The sequence below is a fragment of the Petaurus breviceps genome, unplaced genomic scaffold (genome assembly GCF_028583685.1).
Source record: "Petaurus breviceps papuanus isolate PSGF00001 unplaced genomic scaffold, PetGlider_PUasm1.0 90887, whole genome shotgun sequence".
NCBI classification, from domain to species: Eukaryota; Metazoa; Chordata; class Mammalia; order Diprotodontia; family Petauridae; genus Petaurus; species Petaurus breviceps.
In genome coordinates, this window is record NW_027187370.1 from 1,906,572 (window position 1) to 1,921,335 (window position 14,764).

The 14,764-nt window shown below is 42.2% G+C and overlaps 1 protein-coding gene across 4 annotated transcripts in view; it reads right to left on the bottom strand.

Annotated features, from left to right (window-relative positions):
* GRB7 (growth factor receptor bound protein 7) overlaps nucleotides 1-14,764 on the bottom strand; it is a 36,854-nt gene that overhangs the window by 3,708 nt on the left and 18,382 nt on the right. For 2 of the 4 annotated variants that reach the window (XM_069074266.1, XM_069074264.1), the window contains exons 2-10: nucleotides 4,891-5,047; nucleotides 4,624-4,774; nucleotides 4,180-4,336; nucleotides 2,435-2,568; nucleotides 2,102-2,179; nucleotides 1,604-1,741; nucleotides 1,117-1,227; nucleotides 656-751; nucleotides 325-405 (exon numbers count right to left, since the gene is read on the bottom strand). In XM_069074266.1, the coding sequence (XP_068930367.1) occupies nucleotides 325-405; nucleotides 656-751; nucleotides 1,117-1,227; nucleotides 1,604-1,741; nucleotides 2,102-2,179; nucleotides 2,435-2,568; nucleotides 4,180-4,336; nucleotides 4,624-4,774; nucleotides 4,891-5,042 (1,098 nt within the window). In that variant the 5' untranslated portion in view covers nucleotides 5,043-5,047. Of the gene's footprint in view, nucleotides 1-324; nucleotides 406-655; nucleotides 752-1,116; nucleotides 1,228-1,603; nucleotides 1,742-2,101; nucleotides 2,180-2,434; nucleotides 2,569-4,179; nucleotides 4,337-4,623; nucleotides 4,775-4,890; nucleotides 5,063-14,764 lie in introns of those variants that run through there. The other 2 variants (XM_069074263.1, XM_069074265.1) reach the window with 2 other exon arrangements.

A 14,764-nucleotide genomic window follows, 5' to 3' on the forward strand; every position in this document is an offset into this window, starting at 1 on the left:
AGAGAGAGAGAGAGAGACAGAGACAGAGAGAGAGAGACAGAGACAGAGACAGAGAGACAGAGAGAGAGAGAGAGACAGAGAGAGAGACAGAGAGAGACAGAGAGACAGAGAGACAGAGACAGACAGAGAGACAGAGACAGAGAGAGAGAGAGACAGACAGACAGACAGACAGAGAGAGAGAGAGACAGACAGAGACAGAGACAGAGAGAGACAGAGAGACAGAGATGAAATAAGATGATGGGATCCCTGGGATGGATGAGGCCAAGACAGGGATCCAGCCACCTCTGGGGCAGAGAAAGTGTGCCAGCATTGGGAAGCACTCACCAGAGGTGTAGGACCAAACCAGGATGGGCGAATTCGTCGGGATTGCATCTGCTGGTAATTCTTGTACAGTTGCATTCCGTACTGGGGAGATAATAGGAGAGGGGCTTCACTGGAAGCTCCTTTAGGGAGGATACTGTGTCCTGCCCGTCTGGCTGAGACCATGGACTGGTCTCCTCCATCAGACTGGGAGCTCCCTGAGGCCAGGCACTGGGCCTCTTTCATTAGACTGAGAGCTTCTCCTCCTCCCTCCTCTATCCAGGCTAGGAGCCAAGGTGGGAGGTCCTGGCTAGTGTCTCTAGGTCATCAACTTCCCTCTAGTGATTTCAGATACCTTGAAGAGGCGAAAGGCAGCCACCCAGCAGCTGCGGCTCTGCTCATCTTCACTGCAGAAGACCCGAAGTCCCTTTGGACTGCGCAGTTTGTTAGGCTGCGGAGGGAAAAACTCACTAGGTGCCATAGTCCTGCTTCTTCCCTCCTCCTCACCTTGGGACTTCCCCACTAGGCAACAAGGAGACCTGAGTGAACCAGGGAACTCCCCTGCTTTCCCCCTCCCAACCTCTCTCTGTGCCTGAGCAAGAATTGGGAATTCTGGGGCTTAAGGGGAAAAAAGGGAATGAATGGGACTAGAGAATTGTAGGGGGGTGAAGTTTTATTGTTAGGGTTCACTGGGAATTCTGGGGAACTAGGAGCCAAGGAGATAATGGACCAGATAATAGCAACCAGGATTGGGATCAGGGTCAAAAGATCAGTCAATCATTAGAGCCTGGAGTGTCAGGGTCAAGGGTCTCTCACCTTGACACAAAAGCCAAAATCAGTGGGCATCCCATAGAGCTTTCTGCCCTGGGTCACTAGGTACACATTGGACTCATTTACATCAGCCACATACTGTAGGTGACGGGGGTCCTGGGTAGAAGGAAGACAGATAACTTAGGCTAAAGTAGTAATGAAGAGATATAAACTGGAATAAAGGATCCTGTCAGGTTGCCTGGAGTGGGGATGAGGAGAGAGGGAAGAATAAAATCCCAGGGGCAGGTGCTAGGGAGGGCTTGGGGGTCTTTGATGGGGAGGAGTCCCAAGTCCAAGATTTGTTCTGCCTTCTAGGCATGGTCACCGATGGGCCCCTTCTGCTACAGTTGCCTTCGTAAGGCTATAGGGTCCAATATCTGGGAATCCCAAAGAGGTAAAGGGGTCATTCCTTGGGTATCCCCAGGAGAGGGCTCTCTGGAGGGGGCCAGCTTGGGAGTCCTGTAGGGGGTGGGTGTCTGCACACGGTCCCAACCTTGGAGGTGCCCTTGGTGGAATAGTAGAGGCCAGAGCGGCGTAGGAAGCAGTAGAAACGTTTCCAGAGCTTGCGTCCTGACCCACGAAGCTGGAGGAAACCCTGGATTTCAGGGCAGCTACCTGCATTCAGGAAGTTCTGGGAGAAAGAAGGTTAATTTGAAATGGGAGCCATAGGATCCAAGATATAAAGCTGGAAGGGACCTTAGAAGTCCATTAAGTCCAGGGACTCTCTCCCTTTTCCTATAGATGAGGAAATTGAGGCATAGGGTTAGGTGACTTGCCCAGGGTCACACAACTAGTGAGGGTCTGAAGCAAGATTTGAACTCAGAGTTTCCCAACTACAATTCCACAGAGTACTCTAGTCATATGCCAATTGACATGAAGGAATTTTAGAAAAGGCAAATAAGAAGGCCTTTGTGGGGAAGGATAAAGATGAGAAGAGATGGAGAAAAGAAATGAGACCTGGTGGGAGGGTAAGGAAAGGTCCCTCACTCACCTGGATGAGCTCCTCATGGGTCATGTGAGTGTTGATATCTAGACAACTGGAGACCATTACCTCTGGAAACAGGGAGTGCTGTGTGAGAGGCCGGAGGAAAAAAAAAGTCAGGAAGGGGAGGAGAGAAGGAGATCCCTCCCATTATCTACCCCCACCCTCCTCTCCTACCCAGCAGAGCTGCTTAGTCAAATAAAATACAGCTCTGGGTATGGCTGATGGGTGGGAACCCTCTGAACCTCCATCCCATCATCCTCTACCATATCTCCCCCTCCCCTCTCCCTCCAGTTCTACACATACACACACATACACACGCATACATGAACAAACACGCACATGTTCACTCACTGGGGAGCTCTTAAACAGTTCATATTTGGCAAAGTTTTTTCTAAAGACAAAACGACTATCTCCCCCTACAGGCCAGGCAGCTTGCACCTCTGCCACTGATTCATGATCCTCCAGCCCCCGCTCTGGAAAGACAAAAATAACAGCTTTGAAGACTTCTGTGTACTTTGAGTGAGTGTGTGTGCATGCACGCACATGTCTGTACATGCATACATGTGTATGCATACATACAGACATACAGAGAGAGAGAGAGAGAGGCAGCTAGATGGTGCAGTTCACAGAGTGCTGGGCCTGGAGTCAGGAAGACTCCTCTTCCTGAATTCAAATCTGGCCTCAGATACTTCCTGGCTTGTGTGACTCAGGCCGAGTCCCTGTTAGCCCTGTTAACCTCAGCTTCCTCATCTGTAAAATGAGCTGGAGAAGGAAATGGCGAACCACTCCAGTGTCTCTGCCAAGAAAACCCCGAAGGGACTCACAAAGAGTTGGACGCAACTGAAATGATTAAACAACTATATACATACATACACACATATCTATACATGTATATATGTATATGTATGTGTGTTTATATATGTGTATATATAAAGACATATATACATGTATATGTGTATCTATCTATATCTTTCTATATATCTACATCAATCTACATCTAAATCTATCTATATAGCTATAGCTATATCTGTTTATCTATCTATCTATCTATACACACGCACAAATCCATCTATCATATATATATATATATATATATATATATATTCGTCTGGTCCTTATAACAACCTTCTGACAGAGGGAGAGCTACAGATTACTGTATTAATCTGTATTACTATCCCAATTTTACAGATAAGGAAACTGAGGAATCCTAGTGGTTAAGTGACTGGCCCAGGACCCTACAGTTAACCAAGTATCTGAGGTAGGATCATCGGTCCATAAATGTAGGGCTGGAAGGGACCTTAGAAGCTGCCAAGTTCAAACTCCCCAACCCAGCGTAATTAAGTGACTTGTCCAGTGTCAAACAACTAGTGAGTGTCTGGAAGTATTTGAACTTTTTCTTAACCCCAAGTCCAAGTCTCTAGGAATAGGGTGGGGAATCTGGGGGCCTGTACTTTTTTTTTTTTTTGCTTTTTGGAGGGGGAAGGGCAAGGCAATTGGGGTTAAGTGAGTTGCCCAAGGTCACATGGCTAGTAAGTGTTAAGTGTCTGAGTTCAGATTTGAACTCAGGTCCTCCTGAGTCCAGGGCCAGTACTCTATTCACTGCACCACCTAGCTGCCCTGGGGCCCCATATTTTTTTAATAGATCTTTAATAGAGGCTCCTAGAGTTGAGAGGGACCTCAGAGACCATCTAGTCCAAGCTTCTTGTTTTATAATGGAGGAAACTGAGGCAGGGAGGTTGTGACCTCCCTGTAGGTCACAAAGTTAGCAAGTATTAGAGGTAGGATTTGAATGCAGGTCCACTAACTTCAGAGACAATACCGCACCGAAACTTGTCCCTATTCCCATGTGCCATATACAGGCTAAGCCTGACACAAAGGACGTAATTGCTGAACATCTGTGTCTTTTGCCTATGGGACAAACACTAACAAAATGGGATAAGGATGGATGCCCAACATGCAGGGGGCAGAAATGGAGCAACCTTTCCATGGTTCTGAGAACCCAGTAGTGACTCTTCCCATCCCTTCCCACAGCCATGGGTAAAACCAGTCCAACCACTCCCCCATACCAGGGTCCCTTCCCTCACCCAGTGCCAGGTGGGGATGGCATTCAACCAACCCCCAACTCTCGTCGCTCAGGGCGTGTGCCCGCTGCACCAACATTTCACACACGTGTCGGGCTGTGGCATCTGCCGCCACCTCCACGGACCGGCATGCCCCATCTTCGCTGTACACCTTCACCACCTGCCCCGCCACCCAGAACAAGAAGTCAGGAGTGCTCAACAGTCCAACACCTGCCTGACTTAGTGCTCCCTGGCTGAGATACCAGGATTACAGGAAGCTGGCAATTCTGTTCCCAGAGAGGGTAGTCCTAACTCTCCCTCCTCCTAAGAAGGCATCAGTAGGTGTTTTCCCAGGGGAAAAGGGCCATCCTCCACCCGTCTAGCATTCTACAAAGACCCCTATCTCCAATTTCTCCACCCTTCCTGTCCATAGAACCCCACCCCATTTCTTGTCCCAGAGTAACTCACATGGGGGCCACTGCTATCTCTTGAGAGGAACCCCCGGCCTGAGGAGGGGGCTCCCAGGATGGGTGACTGAGAAGGAGGGCTGCAGAGCTCAGGAAAAGGGTTAGGGATAGCGGGCAGAGACGAGGCTCGGAGCTCTTCTTCCCTCAGTTTCCTATAAAAAGACAAAGTCAAGCTAAGGCCAGAGTGGATAACATGCTTATCTTTTCTCCCCTTGCTGTGGCTAAGCTCCACCCCCCTCTGCTTCCCCACATCTAGTCCTTCTCATACCTGCTAGCCTGGATGGAAAGGGGCTGGGATCTCTTCAGTTCCCCAGGAAGATGAGCATCAGACCCTGGGGGGGTTCCAGGAGGGGTCTCAGGCTCAGGGCTTGGGTCATCTGAGGAGCTGGTGAGATGGGGCAGGGATAGATCAAGGTCCATGACATCTGGAATTAGGACAGAGGGGAGAAACAGCTGATGGAGTTAATATGGTGCAGTGGAAAGAAGAGACAGGATATGGCCTCATTCCTGCCTCTACCACTGAGTACTAGTGTGACTTTGGCACATCCTTTTATCTGGGCTTTAGTCTCACCATCTGTAAAATGAAAGGGTTGGAAGAGTCTCAACCCACAGTTTAAGAAGTGATGAAGGGGTCGTGAGTGGAAAGCGTTTAAGAAACTCTGGACTTGGGGCAGCTAGGTAGAGCTGTGAATAGAGAACCGACCCTGGAGTCAGGAGGACCTGAGTTCAAATCCAGCCTCAGACAATTAATACTTACTAGCTGTGTGACCTTGGGCAAGTCACTTAACCCCAATTGCCCTACCTTCCCCCCTCCAAAAAGAAAAGAAAGAAACCCTGGACTAGTTTAAGAAAACCTGGGGTTTCCTTTCTAGTTCCAGATCCATGATTCTATGAACGAGACCTTGTTCTGTCCTTACACATAACTCATGTGAACTGATCTAACTGTTCTGGAGAGCAATTTGGAACTATGCCCAAAGGGCTATAAAACTGTGCATACTCTCTGACCCAGCAATAGCATTACTAAGTCTGTATCCTAAAGAGATCAAAGAAAAAAAGGGACCTATTTGTAAAAAGTATTTATGGCAGCTCTTTTGTGGTGTCAAAGAATTGGAAACTGAGGGGAATGCTCATCAATTGGGGAATGGCTGAACAAATTGTGGTATATGATTGTGACACTATACCAATATGCTGTAAGAAGTGATGAGCTGGATAGTCTCAGAAAAACCTGAAAGACTTGTGTGAACTGACACAAAGGGAAATGAACAAAATCAAGAGAAAACTATACACAGCAACAGCAATATTGTACAATGATCAACTATGAAAGATTTTGTTATTCTCAGCAATACAATGATCCAAGACAATTCCAAAGGACCCATGATGGAAAAATGCCATCCACCTCCAGAGAGAGAACTGATGAATTCTGAGTGTATATTGAAACAGACATTTAAAATATTCTTTATTTTTGTTGTTTTATTTTGTTTGTGTTTTCATTTGCAACATGGCTAATATGGACATATGTATGGCATGACCTCACATGTATAATATATATCAAAGTACTTTCCTTCTTTAGGAAGGGGGAAAGACAGGAGGGAGGGAAAGAATTTGGAAATAATTTTTTTTTTTTTAATGATTGTTAAACCTATTTAAAAGTTTTACTTTTTTGGGAGGGGAGGGAAGGTAGGTAGAAAATCTGGAACTCAAAATTTTTTTTAATGAATGTTTAAAATTGTCTTTGCATGTAATTGGAAAAAATATAATCCTATTTTAAATGATTGCTAAAAATTTTTTTGACAGGGAGCAGCTAGGTGGTGCAGTGAATAGAGCACCAGCCCTGGAGTCAGGAGGACCTGAGTTCAAATCTGGCTTCAGACCCTTAACACAAAAACTAGCCATGTGACCTTGGGCAAGTCACTTAACCCCAATTGCCCTCCAAAAAAGAAAAAATGTTTTTCACAAGTAATCAGGAAATATTTAGTGAAATAAATAAAAAATAATTTAAAAAAACACTCAGTGACATAACAATTTAATACTTGCAAAGCACTTTCTTCACAATAACTCTGTGAGTTAGATGGTATAAAGTATATACTATTCCCACCCCCTCCTGCCCCTTCCCCCATATTGTAGATGAGAAAACTGAGGCTCTGGGAGGTTAACTAAGTGCCTTGTCTTTAATCACAAGTTTATGAGATGAGATTTGAACTCAGGTGTGCTGGAGCTAGCTAGAAGAGGCTCTCAAAAGATAATTATTAAATTTTCTGTGAGTATTACACCTCAGAAATTGTCAAATACTACAGATCAGGGCTTGATTTATTGTTTTGTTGATCTGTAGACTTAAGAAAGTGATGGAGAAAAATGGTAATAATGCAGATTAAGATTGGAAGTGTGTCCTGCATACATCTTCCTCCCACAGAGAACCAGTGAATATCAACCAGTGAACTAAGGACTCCTGACAGTGTGATACAATGGCAAGAGTATGGACTCCATAGACCTTGGTTCAAATCCTGCCTCTGATGCCTGTGACCTGCATGACCATGCAGAAGATATTTAACCTCCTTGAACCCCAGCTTTCTATCTGTAAAAATAAAAGGGTTGTATTTGATATTTTCTGGTTCTAGATCTCTGATCTATGCATCTACATGCAATGGGTGGCATTGTGGATGAACACTGGAGCTGGAGTCAGGAAGAGCTAAATTCAAATCCAGCTTCAGATATTTTCTGGACAAGTTATTTAACTTCTCTATCTGCCTCAGTTTCTTCAACTGTAAAAGAGGAAGAATAGTACCTACCTCCCAGGATTGTTGTGAGGTTTAAATAAGAAAATGTTTGTAAAACATTCCTTTCTACATCTCAGAGCCTGGCATATAGAAAGTGCTTAATAAATGTTGGTTTCTCCCCTGCCATCCCCCAATGTCTCCAGATCCAGCACCATCCATTTCACTACACTATCCTCTCACCCTAACAGCTAAGCATTCAAGGGAGAATAAAGATAGAGAAGGATAGGGTAAGAAAAAAAGGTAAGAGTGTAAAATATTTTGGGGAAAGAATTTTGGGGGAACAAAATGGGTAGGAATGGAGTGTTGAGGAGCAGTATGGGAAGAGGAATTAGAGCAGAGAGAAAGAATCTTGGAAAAAGAGTGGGAAAAGGAATTTCCAGCAAAGCAGATGAATGAGAAACTCTACACAAATGCAGCTTCCCTGATGTTGAAGTGCTAGAAACAGACTGAGTATACAGAAAACGGGGGCAGCTAAGCAGCACCATAGTGCACAGACTATCAGGCCTGAAGTCAGGAAGACTCATCTTCCTAAATTCAAATCTGACCATTGACACTTACTAGCTTTGTGACCTCGAGCAAGTCACTTGTTTGCCTCAGTTTCCTCATCTGTAAAATGAGTTGGAGAAGGAAATAGCAAACCACTCCAGTATGTTTGCCAAGAAAACCCCAAATGGGGTCATGAAGAGTTGGACATGATGAAACAACTCAGCAACAACAACAAACTGACAATAATTGGGTGGAGAAAAAGGAAGTTTCACTAGGAAGTCCAGACTAAAAAAAAAGGCAACAGAAGGTATGATGAAATGAAGGAGCAAAGGAGAACTCAAAATGATGAAGAAATACTAGCGGGGCCCAAAATAAGGAGATTAAAGAAACTGTCAGTTGGAATTGGGTGGAAAAAAGAATGTTTACGACAAATATCTCTGACAAAAGTCGATATTCAAGATATATAATAGAGGCATATCTTAGAGTTCTTAAAAAAAAAAAACCAACCCTGAAAACTATCAACTACTACAGAAAAGAAATCTCCAAATCACTAGAGATAAGAGGAAGGCACATTAAAACAACTCAGCATTTCACCCAAGCCCATCACGTTGGCAAAGATGATAAATGAGAGCAACTGTCAGTATTATAGGGGTTATGGGGAAAGAGGCAACTAAGATATGGCCCAAACATTCTGGAAAACAGCTTGGAATTATGCAAATCATAATGACCTTAAAAATACTTTTATAGTTTTTCAATTAATAAACATTGATTATAAAAATAGCTAACATTTACATGTTACTTTAAGGTTTTCAAAATGCTTTACAAATGTTATTTCATTTGTAACCACCCTGGGAGGTAGGTGTGATTATGATCCCCATTTTATAGGAGAAGAACTGAAGCAGACAGATTAAGTGTCTTGGCCAGGGCCACAGAGCTAGTTAAAAATCTGAGGCCACTTTTGAATTCAGGTCTTCCTAGCCCTTTATCTGCATTTATCTAGCTGCATTTATTCTCTCCCTCCCTCTCTCCCATCCCCCAATTAAAAAAAAAAACCTTTGTAACAAATATACATAGTCAAGCAACACAAATTCCTACACTGGCAAGGTCCACAATTGTGTTTTACATTGCCTTTGTCACAGAGGTCAATGAGGGGAGGAAAAAAGATCTTTTGTATAACAAAATATTCACAGCAATTCTCTTTGTGGTAGTAATATATTAGACACAAGATAGATGCCTGTAGACCAAAGGATGGCAAGAAAAATTGTATCATGTGAATGTAGTGGAATCTTTTTGCACAAGCAAGGAAAAACAATGAAGAATTTGAGAAATGTGGAGGGCAAATCAATTAATAAGCATTTATTAAGTACTTACTGTATGCCAAGGACTATGCTAAGGGCTTAGAAAACAAAGAAAAAACAAAACCAATCCCTGATGTCAAAAAGCTTACATTCTAATGGCAAGAGATAACGTGCAAAAAAACTATACAAATCAATATGTGAGGGAAGATAAATATCTAAGATATGTCAGAATAGATGGAAGATAATCTTAGTGAGGAAGTCAGAAACAACTTTGGGAGAATGGAAAAGGCCTAGTAAAGAAGGTGGTATTTAAGCAGTCTGGAAGGAAACTAGAGATTCTAAGAGTCAGAGGTGAGAGGGGACTGCACTCTATACATGGGAGGCACTCAGGGCAAAGGCGTGGAGATGGGAGACAATGTCGTGTAAGGAACAGCAAATAAGCTAGTATGACAGGACCATAGAGTAGGGAGGAAAGAAATATGTAATAAGACTAGAAAGGTAAGAAGGGACCAGGTTATAAAGAGTTTTAAATGCTAAACAGAGGAGTTTATGTTTAATCCTAGTTTTGGGGGTGCTTTTGGATTTTATTGGGAGGGTGTTGACATGGTCAGACTTGAATTTAAGTAAAAATCACTTTGACGTTTGTATGGCTGGATGGACTGGAGTAGGAAGAGCTTTGAGTCAGGAAGACCAATTAGAAGGATATTAGGGGGTGGTTACATAACACAGTGCATAGAGCACCAACCCTGGAGTCAGGAGGACTTGAATTCAAATCTAGCCGCAGACACTTACTAGCTGTGTGACCTCTGGCAAGTCATTTAACCCTGATTACCTCAAAAAAAAAAAAAGATATTACAATAGCCCAGATGACAGGTAGAAGAGCCTGAATTAGGGTGGTGGTTGTATGGGTAAAGAGAAGGGGACAGATGCTGGACATGCTATGGAGAACAATAAAAGAATATCTGCTCACTGATTGGATAAGTGGGGTGAGTGAGAACAAGGAGTTGGAGATGAAACCAGGTGACAAACCTCAGTGCCTAAAAAGATGATGGTCCACTTGACAGTTAACTGAGAAGTTGGGAAAAGGATAGGGATGGAGGGAAAAATTAGTTCTGTTTTGGACATGTTGAGTTTGCAATACCTATAGGACATCCTGTTGGAAATGTCCAGTAAATAACTGGTGATGCACGACTCAGAAGAGAGACTGGGAATGGAGCTATAGACCTGATCATTATAAGCATGGCCACTAGAACTGAATTTATGGGTAATAAGGGCACCAAGTAAGAGAATATGGAGAAAAGAAAGAAGAAAGCCCAGAACAGAAGTTGGGGAGAACAGTTAGAATATGGAGAGCAGAAAGTCTCAAGGAGGAGAAAGTAGTCAACATTGCCCAGTGCTGCAGAGGAATTCAAGGTTGGTGACTGAGAAAGGGCTATTAGATTTGGCAATTAGGACTCCATGGGGAATTCTGGAGAGCATAGTTTCAGTTGAATGATATTGTCAGGAAATAGACTGCAAAGACTTTTTTTTTTCATTTTCATTTAATATTTTATTTTTCCCAATTACATGTAAAAACAATTTTAACATTTTTTAAAATTTTGAGTTCTAAATTATCTCCCTCCCTCCCCTCCACCTCCCATTGAGAAGGTAAGCAATTTGACATAGGTTATACATGTGTAGCCAGATTACAGACTTTAGAAGAGGAGACTTAGGAGAAGAAGAGAAGACACCAAGTGTAGATGGCTTTTTCAAGGAATTTAGCTGAAAAAGACAGAGGGTATAACATATATAACCCATTTAAAAGTCTTGCCTTTTTAGGGAGGGAGGGAGAAAATTTGGAGCTCAAAATTTTTCAAAAATTAATGTTAAAAAATTGTTTTTACATATAGTTGGAAAAGACAAAATACTACATAATAAAAAAGTTAAAAGATGGAAGCATATGAGGAAAAGATATGGCTATAGCTAATGGAAATGGTAAGATCTAGTGAGCATGTTTTAGGGATGGGGATGGTATGTTTATAGATAGCAAGAAAGGAACTAACTGCAAAGAAAAGAAGGAAGATTAGAGAATGGGGATGACAGTGGGTATAATTTGCTAAAGAATAAAGGTGGGAATAGGATCAAGGGTATATGTTGGAGGGGGGCTTGTTTTTGGCAAGAAGGAGGGCTAATTCTTTATCAGTGAAGAAGGAGATAGTGAAAGATGAAATTAGAGGGGTGTGAGATGAGGAGGAAGAGAGAAGAGGGCACTCTTGGAAAACGGTCTAATTTTTTTTCATTAACATATGAAACAAATTCCTCAGATGAGAGAGTGAGAGTAGGGATACCATGTAAAGTTTGAGGAGATAAGGGAAGCAGAGAGGGAACAAGCATTTATTAAGAGCTTGCTATATGCCAAGAAACTATTCACATTTACAAACATTATCTCATTGGATCCTGGAATTAGCCCTGGGAGACAAGTGCTATTATTGTCTCCATCTTACAGTTGAGGAAACTGAGGCAGACAGAGGTTAAGTGATTTACCCAGGGACAAAAAACCAGTAAATGTCCAAGACTGGATTTAAACTCAGGTCTTCCTGACTCCAGGCCCAACATTCTATCCACTATGCCCCATCTAGCTGAGTTTGGAAACAGCTGCTATTATGAATGTGATAGAGAATTGATTATGGAGGAGTAGAAAGATTGCCTGGCTGCAGTGAGCTGAGATTAGAGAGCATAAATGTGTAGTGGACCCAGTCAGTATGGTTACATGACTTCTTCCAGCTCCATTCTGCTGCACATGAGTAGGAATGAAAGAAGTGGGAGTGTGGTGGGAGTAATTCACAGCCGGGATTTGGCAAGAAATAATCTTCAATAGGTAAAGGACTTAGGGATTTGAGAATAGAAGATGGTGTAAGGTTGAACTGGTTCAGTAAAGGGTCAATATTGTGAAGAGAGGAGAGCATAGCCAGAAGATGAGTGATGGATGGTCTGACAAAGTTCTGAGGGAAGGACCGAAGGTCACAATGAGATTGAAGACTGTGTTAGGAGGAGTAAGGCATTTTGAGAAGGTAGAAATAAAAATATATGAATTCAAAATTTAAAAATATAAAAGGTTATTTATCAGAGAAAGAAATTTCAGAGTTCTTAAACATGGAAATGGGAACACTTGTGAAACATGGCAAGATCAAGGATACGGACATTTCTATGTGTAGTTGAGGTAGAAAAGAGGAGTAGTTCATGGAGGTTAAGTAAATTGACAAACTAGGAATTTGAGGTATTTAAAGAGAACATCAAGGTTCTTCTCTGAAGCCCACTAGTATGAAGGAAGGGCAGCTAGGTGACTAGAGTACTGGCCCTGGATTCAGGAGGACCTGAGTTCAAATCCTAGTACAGATATTTACTAGCTGTGTGACCCTGGGCAAGTCACATAACCCTATTTGCCTCAATTTCCTCATCTATAAAATGATCTGAAGAAGGAAATGAAAAACAACTTCAATATCTTTGACAAGAAAACCCCAAAATGGAATCATGGAGAGTTGGAGATGACTGAAACTACTCAACAATAACAACAAAAAATGGAGGTAGGAATTAGGGTGGAAAGGGAGAATATAAGTCAGGCACTGAACTCAATGAGAAGAGAGGGAAAATGTCTTGGGGGCTGGTAGGTAATGACCACAAGGATTTGAGTCCTGGATAAATTTGAATAGTGTGAACCTCAAAAGAGAGGCTTAGAGTGGTAGAGGGAGAGTCTGGAAGGGTCAGTCTACTCAGCCTCCATGACCTACTCCTACTTTCTACCTCAGCTACACATGGGGATGGTCATGCACTTGAATTTGGAAAAGAACTAGGAATATTCTGCCTTTCCTACCATTACCAGTGAGTCAGAGGGTATGAAAAACAATGGAATGAGCCCTGGAAAGGATAGCCAGGAATGGTGCATCATCTGAATGGAACCAGGTGTCAGTGAGTCCTAAAAGATGAAAGGAAGAGTTTTTAAAAAGAAGGAAGCTTGTTAATCGTGGAGTGAGAACTCCAGAAGGCATAGTAGAAGAGGAAGACAGATCTGAAGTAGTGGGGGCAGGGGCAGATTACAGGGGGAGGATAGGGATGAGGTATAAATTTGATGAGTCAAAGACAAAAGATAAGATACATGGAAGAACAGGTAATAAATCATCACACACACAAAAACTAGCAACTGAAGAACAAAGTTGAGAAAGAAATAATCTAAGAATCATTGACCTCCCAGAAGAATATAAAACAAAAAAGGACAACTGATTACCACATTGCAAGAAGAAATAAAAGGAAATAACCTGCAAGTATTAGAATCAGAGGACAAAGTATGGATCAATAGAATCCACAGGTCAAATGGCTGAACAAATTGTGTCATACAAATGTCCTGAAATATTATTGTTGTAAGAAAGTGAAAGAGATGATTTCAGAGAATCTTGGATTGTATGAACTAATTACTGAGTGAAGTGAGCAGAATCAGGATCAATTTATGAGGGCAACAACACTGTAAAGAAAAAAAAAACTTTGAAAAACTTAAGAATGTCAATCAAAGCAATGACCAATCATATCTCTAGAGAAACTTGGATGAAGCACATTACACATCTCCTAAGAGAGACACAGTGGACTTCAGGGGCTGAAAGAGACATACATTTTTGACATGGACACTAAATTCATATCACTGCACTATTACCCCCCCCCCAAAAAATAGATCCACAGGTCAAGACAAGAAAGGAATTCCAAAGTTAACTCACTGAGAAATGTGATCATCAAGTTCTAGAACTCCTGGGTCAAAGAGAAAATACTGCATGTGGTCAAGGGGCAAAAATCACTTGCCTCTAGTGAGGATAGCACAAGAATTCTCATCAACACGGAAGGAAAGATATGTTTGCAATACAACATGCCAAAAAGCAAGAGAAAATGGTTGGCGCCCAAGAATAATATATTCTGTTAAGTTTAATTAATCCTATAGAAAAAAGAAATTTTCAACAGAATTGATGACTTTTAAGCATTCAGCTTTAGTGTTGAGAAAACCAAGGCTGGGCAGGAGTTTTGAAACATAAGCAAAGCAAACAAAAGGAACTTAATAAAGGTAAACAAGTTTGAACAGCTAAAAGGGGTGGATAAAGATTCAGTGCTTACATCCTGAAAATTAGAGCAAAAGCTGTTGTTCCTCCAGGAGTCCCACCTTGTCTGAAACTCATTGAAGAAATTTAAAAAATGAAGCTTTGGGCTTGCTTGGGCAAAGATACCCTAGAGAAAAAAGGAGGAGGGGAATTTGGTATTTTTCATTATTACCAAGGGATGACAGGTAAAAGTCATTAAAACGCAAGGAGAGAAGGAAATCTCATGAATCTCACCTTTATACAAAAAGAAGGCTTTAAAAAAAAAGTTGTATCAGTAAAAGTTTAACACAGGTAGGGGAAGGAGCCACCTGTAAAACAGAGAAAGGTGGCAGAACATGAGAGAAAATAAAACCCAATAATCTATTCTATATAAGAAACACACTCAAAACCAAAAGCTAAAATGAAAGCTTGGAGTAGTACATCTTGCACTTATGCTAGAGTACACATGCCATAGGAACTATGTCCACAGG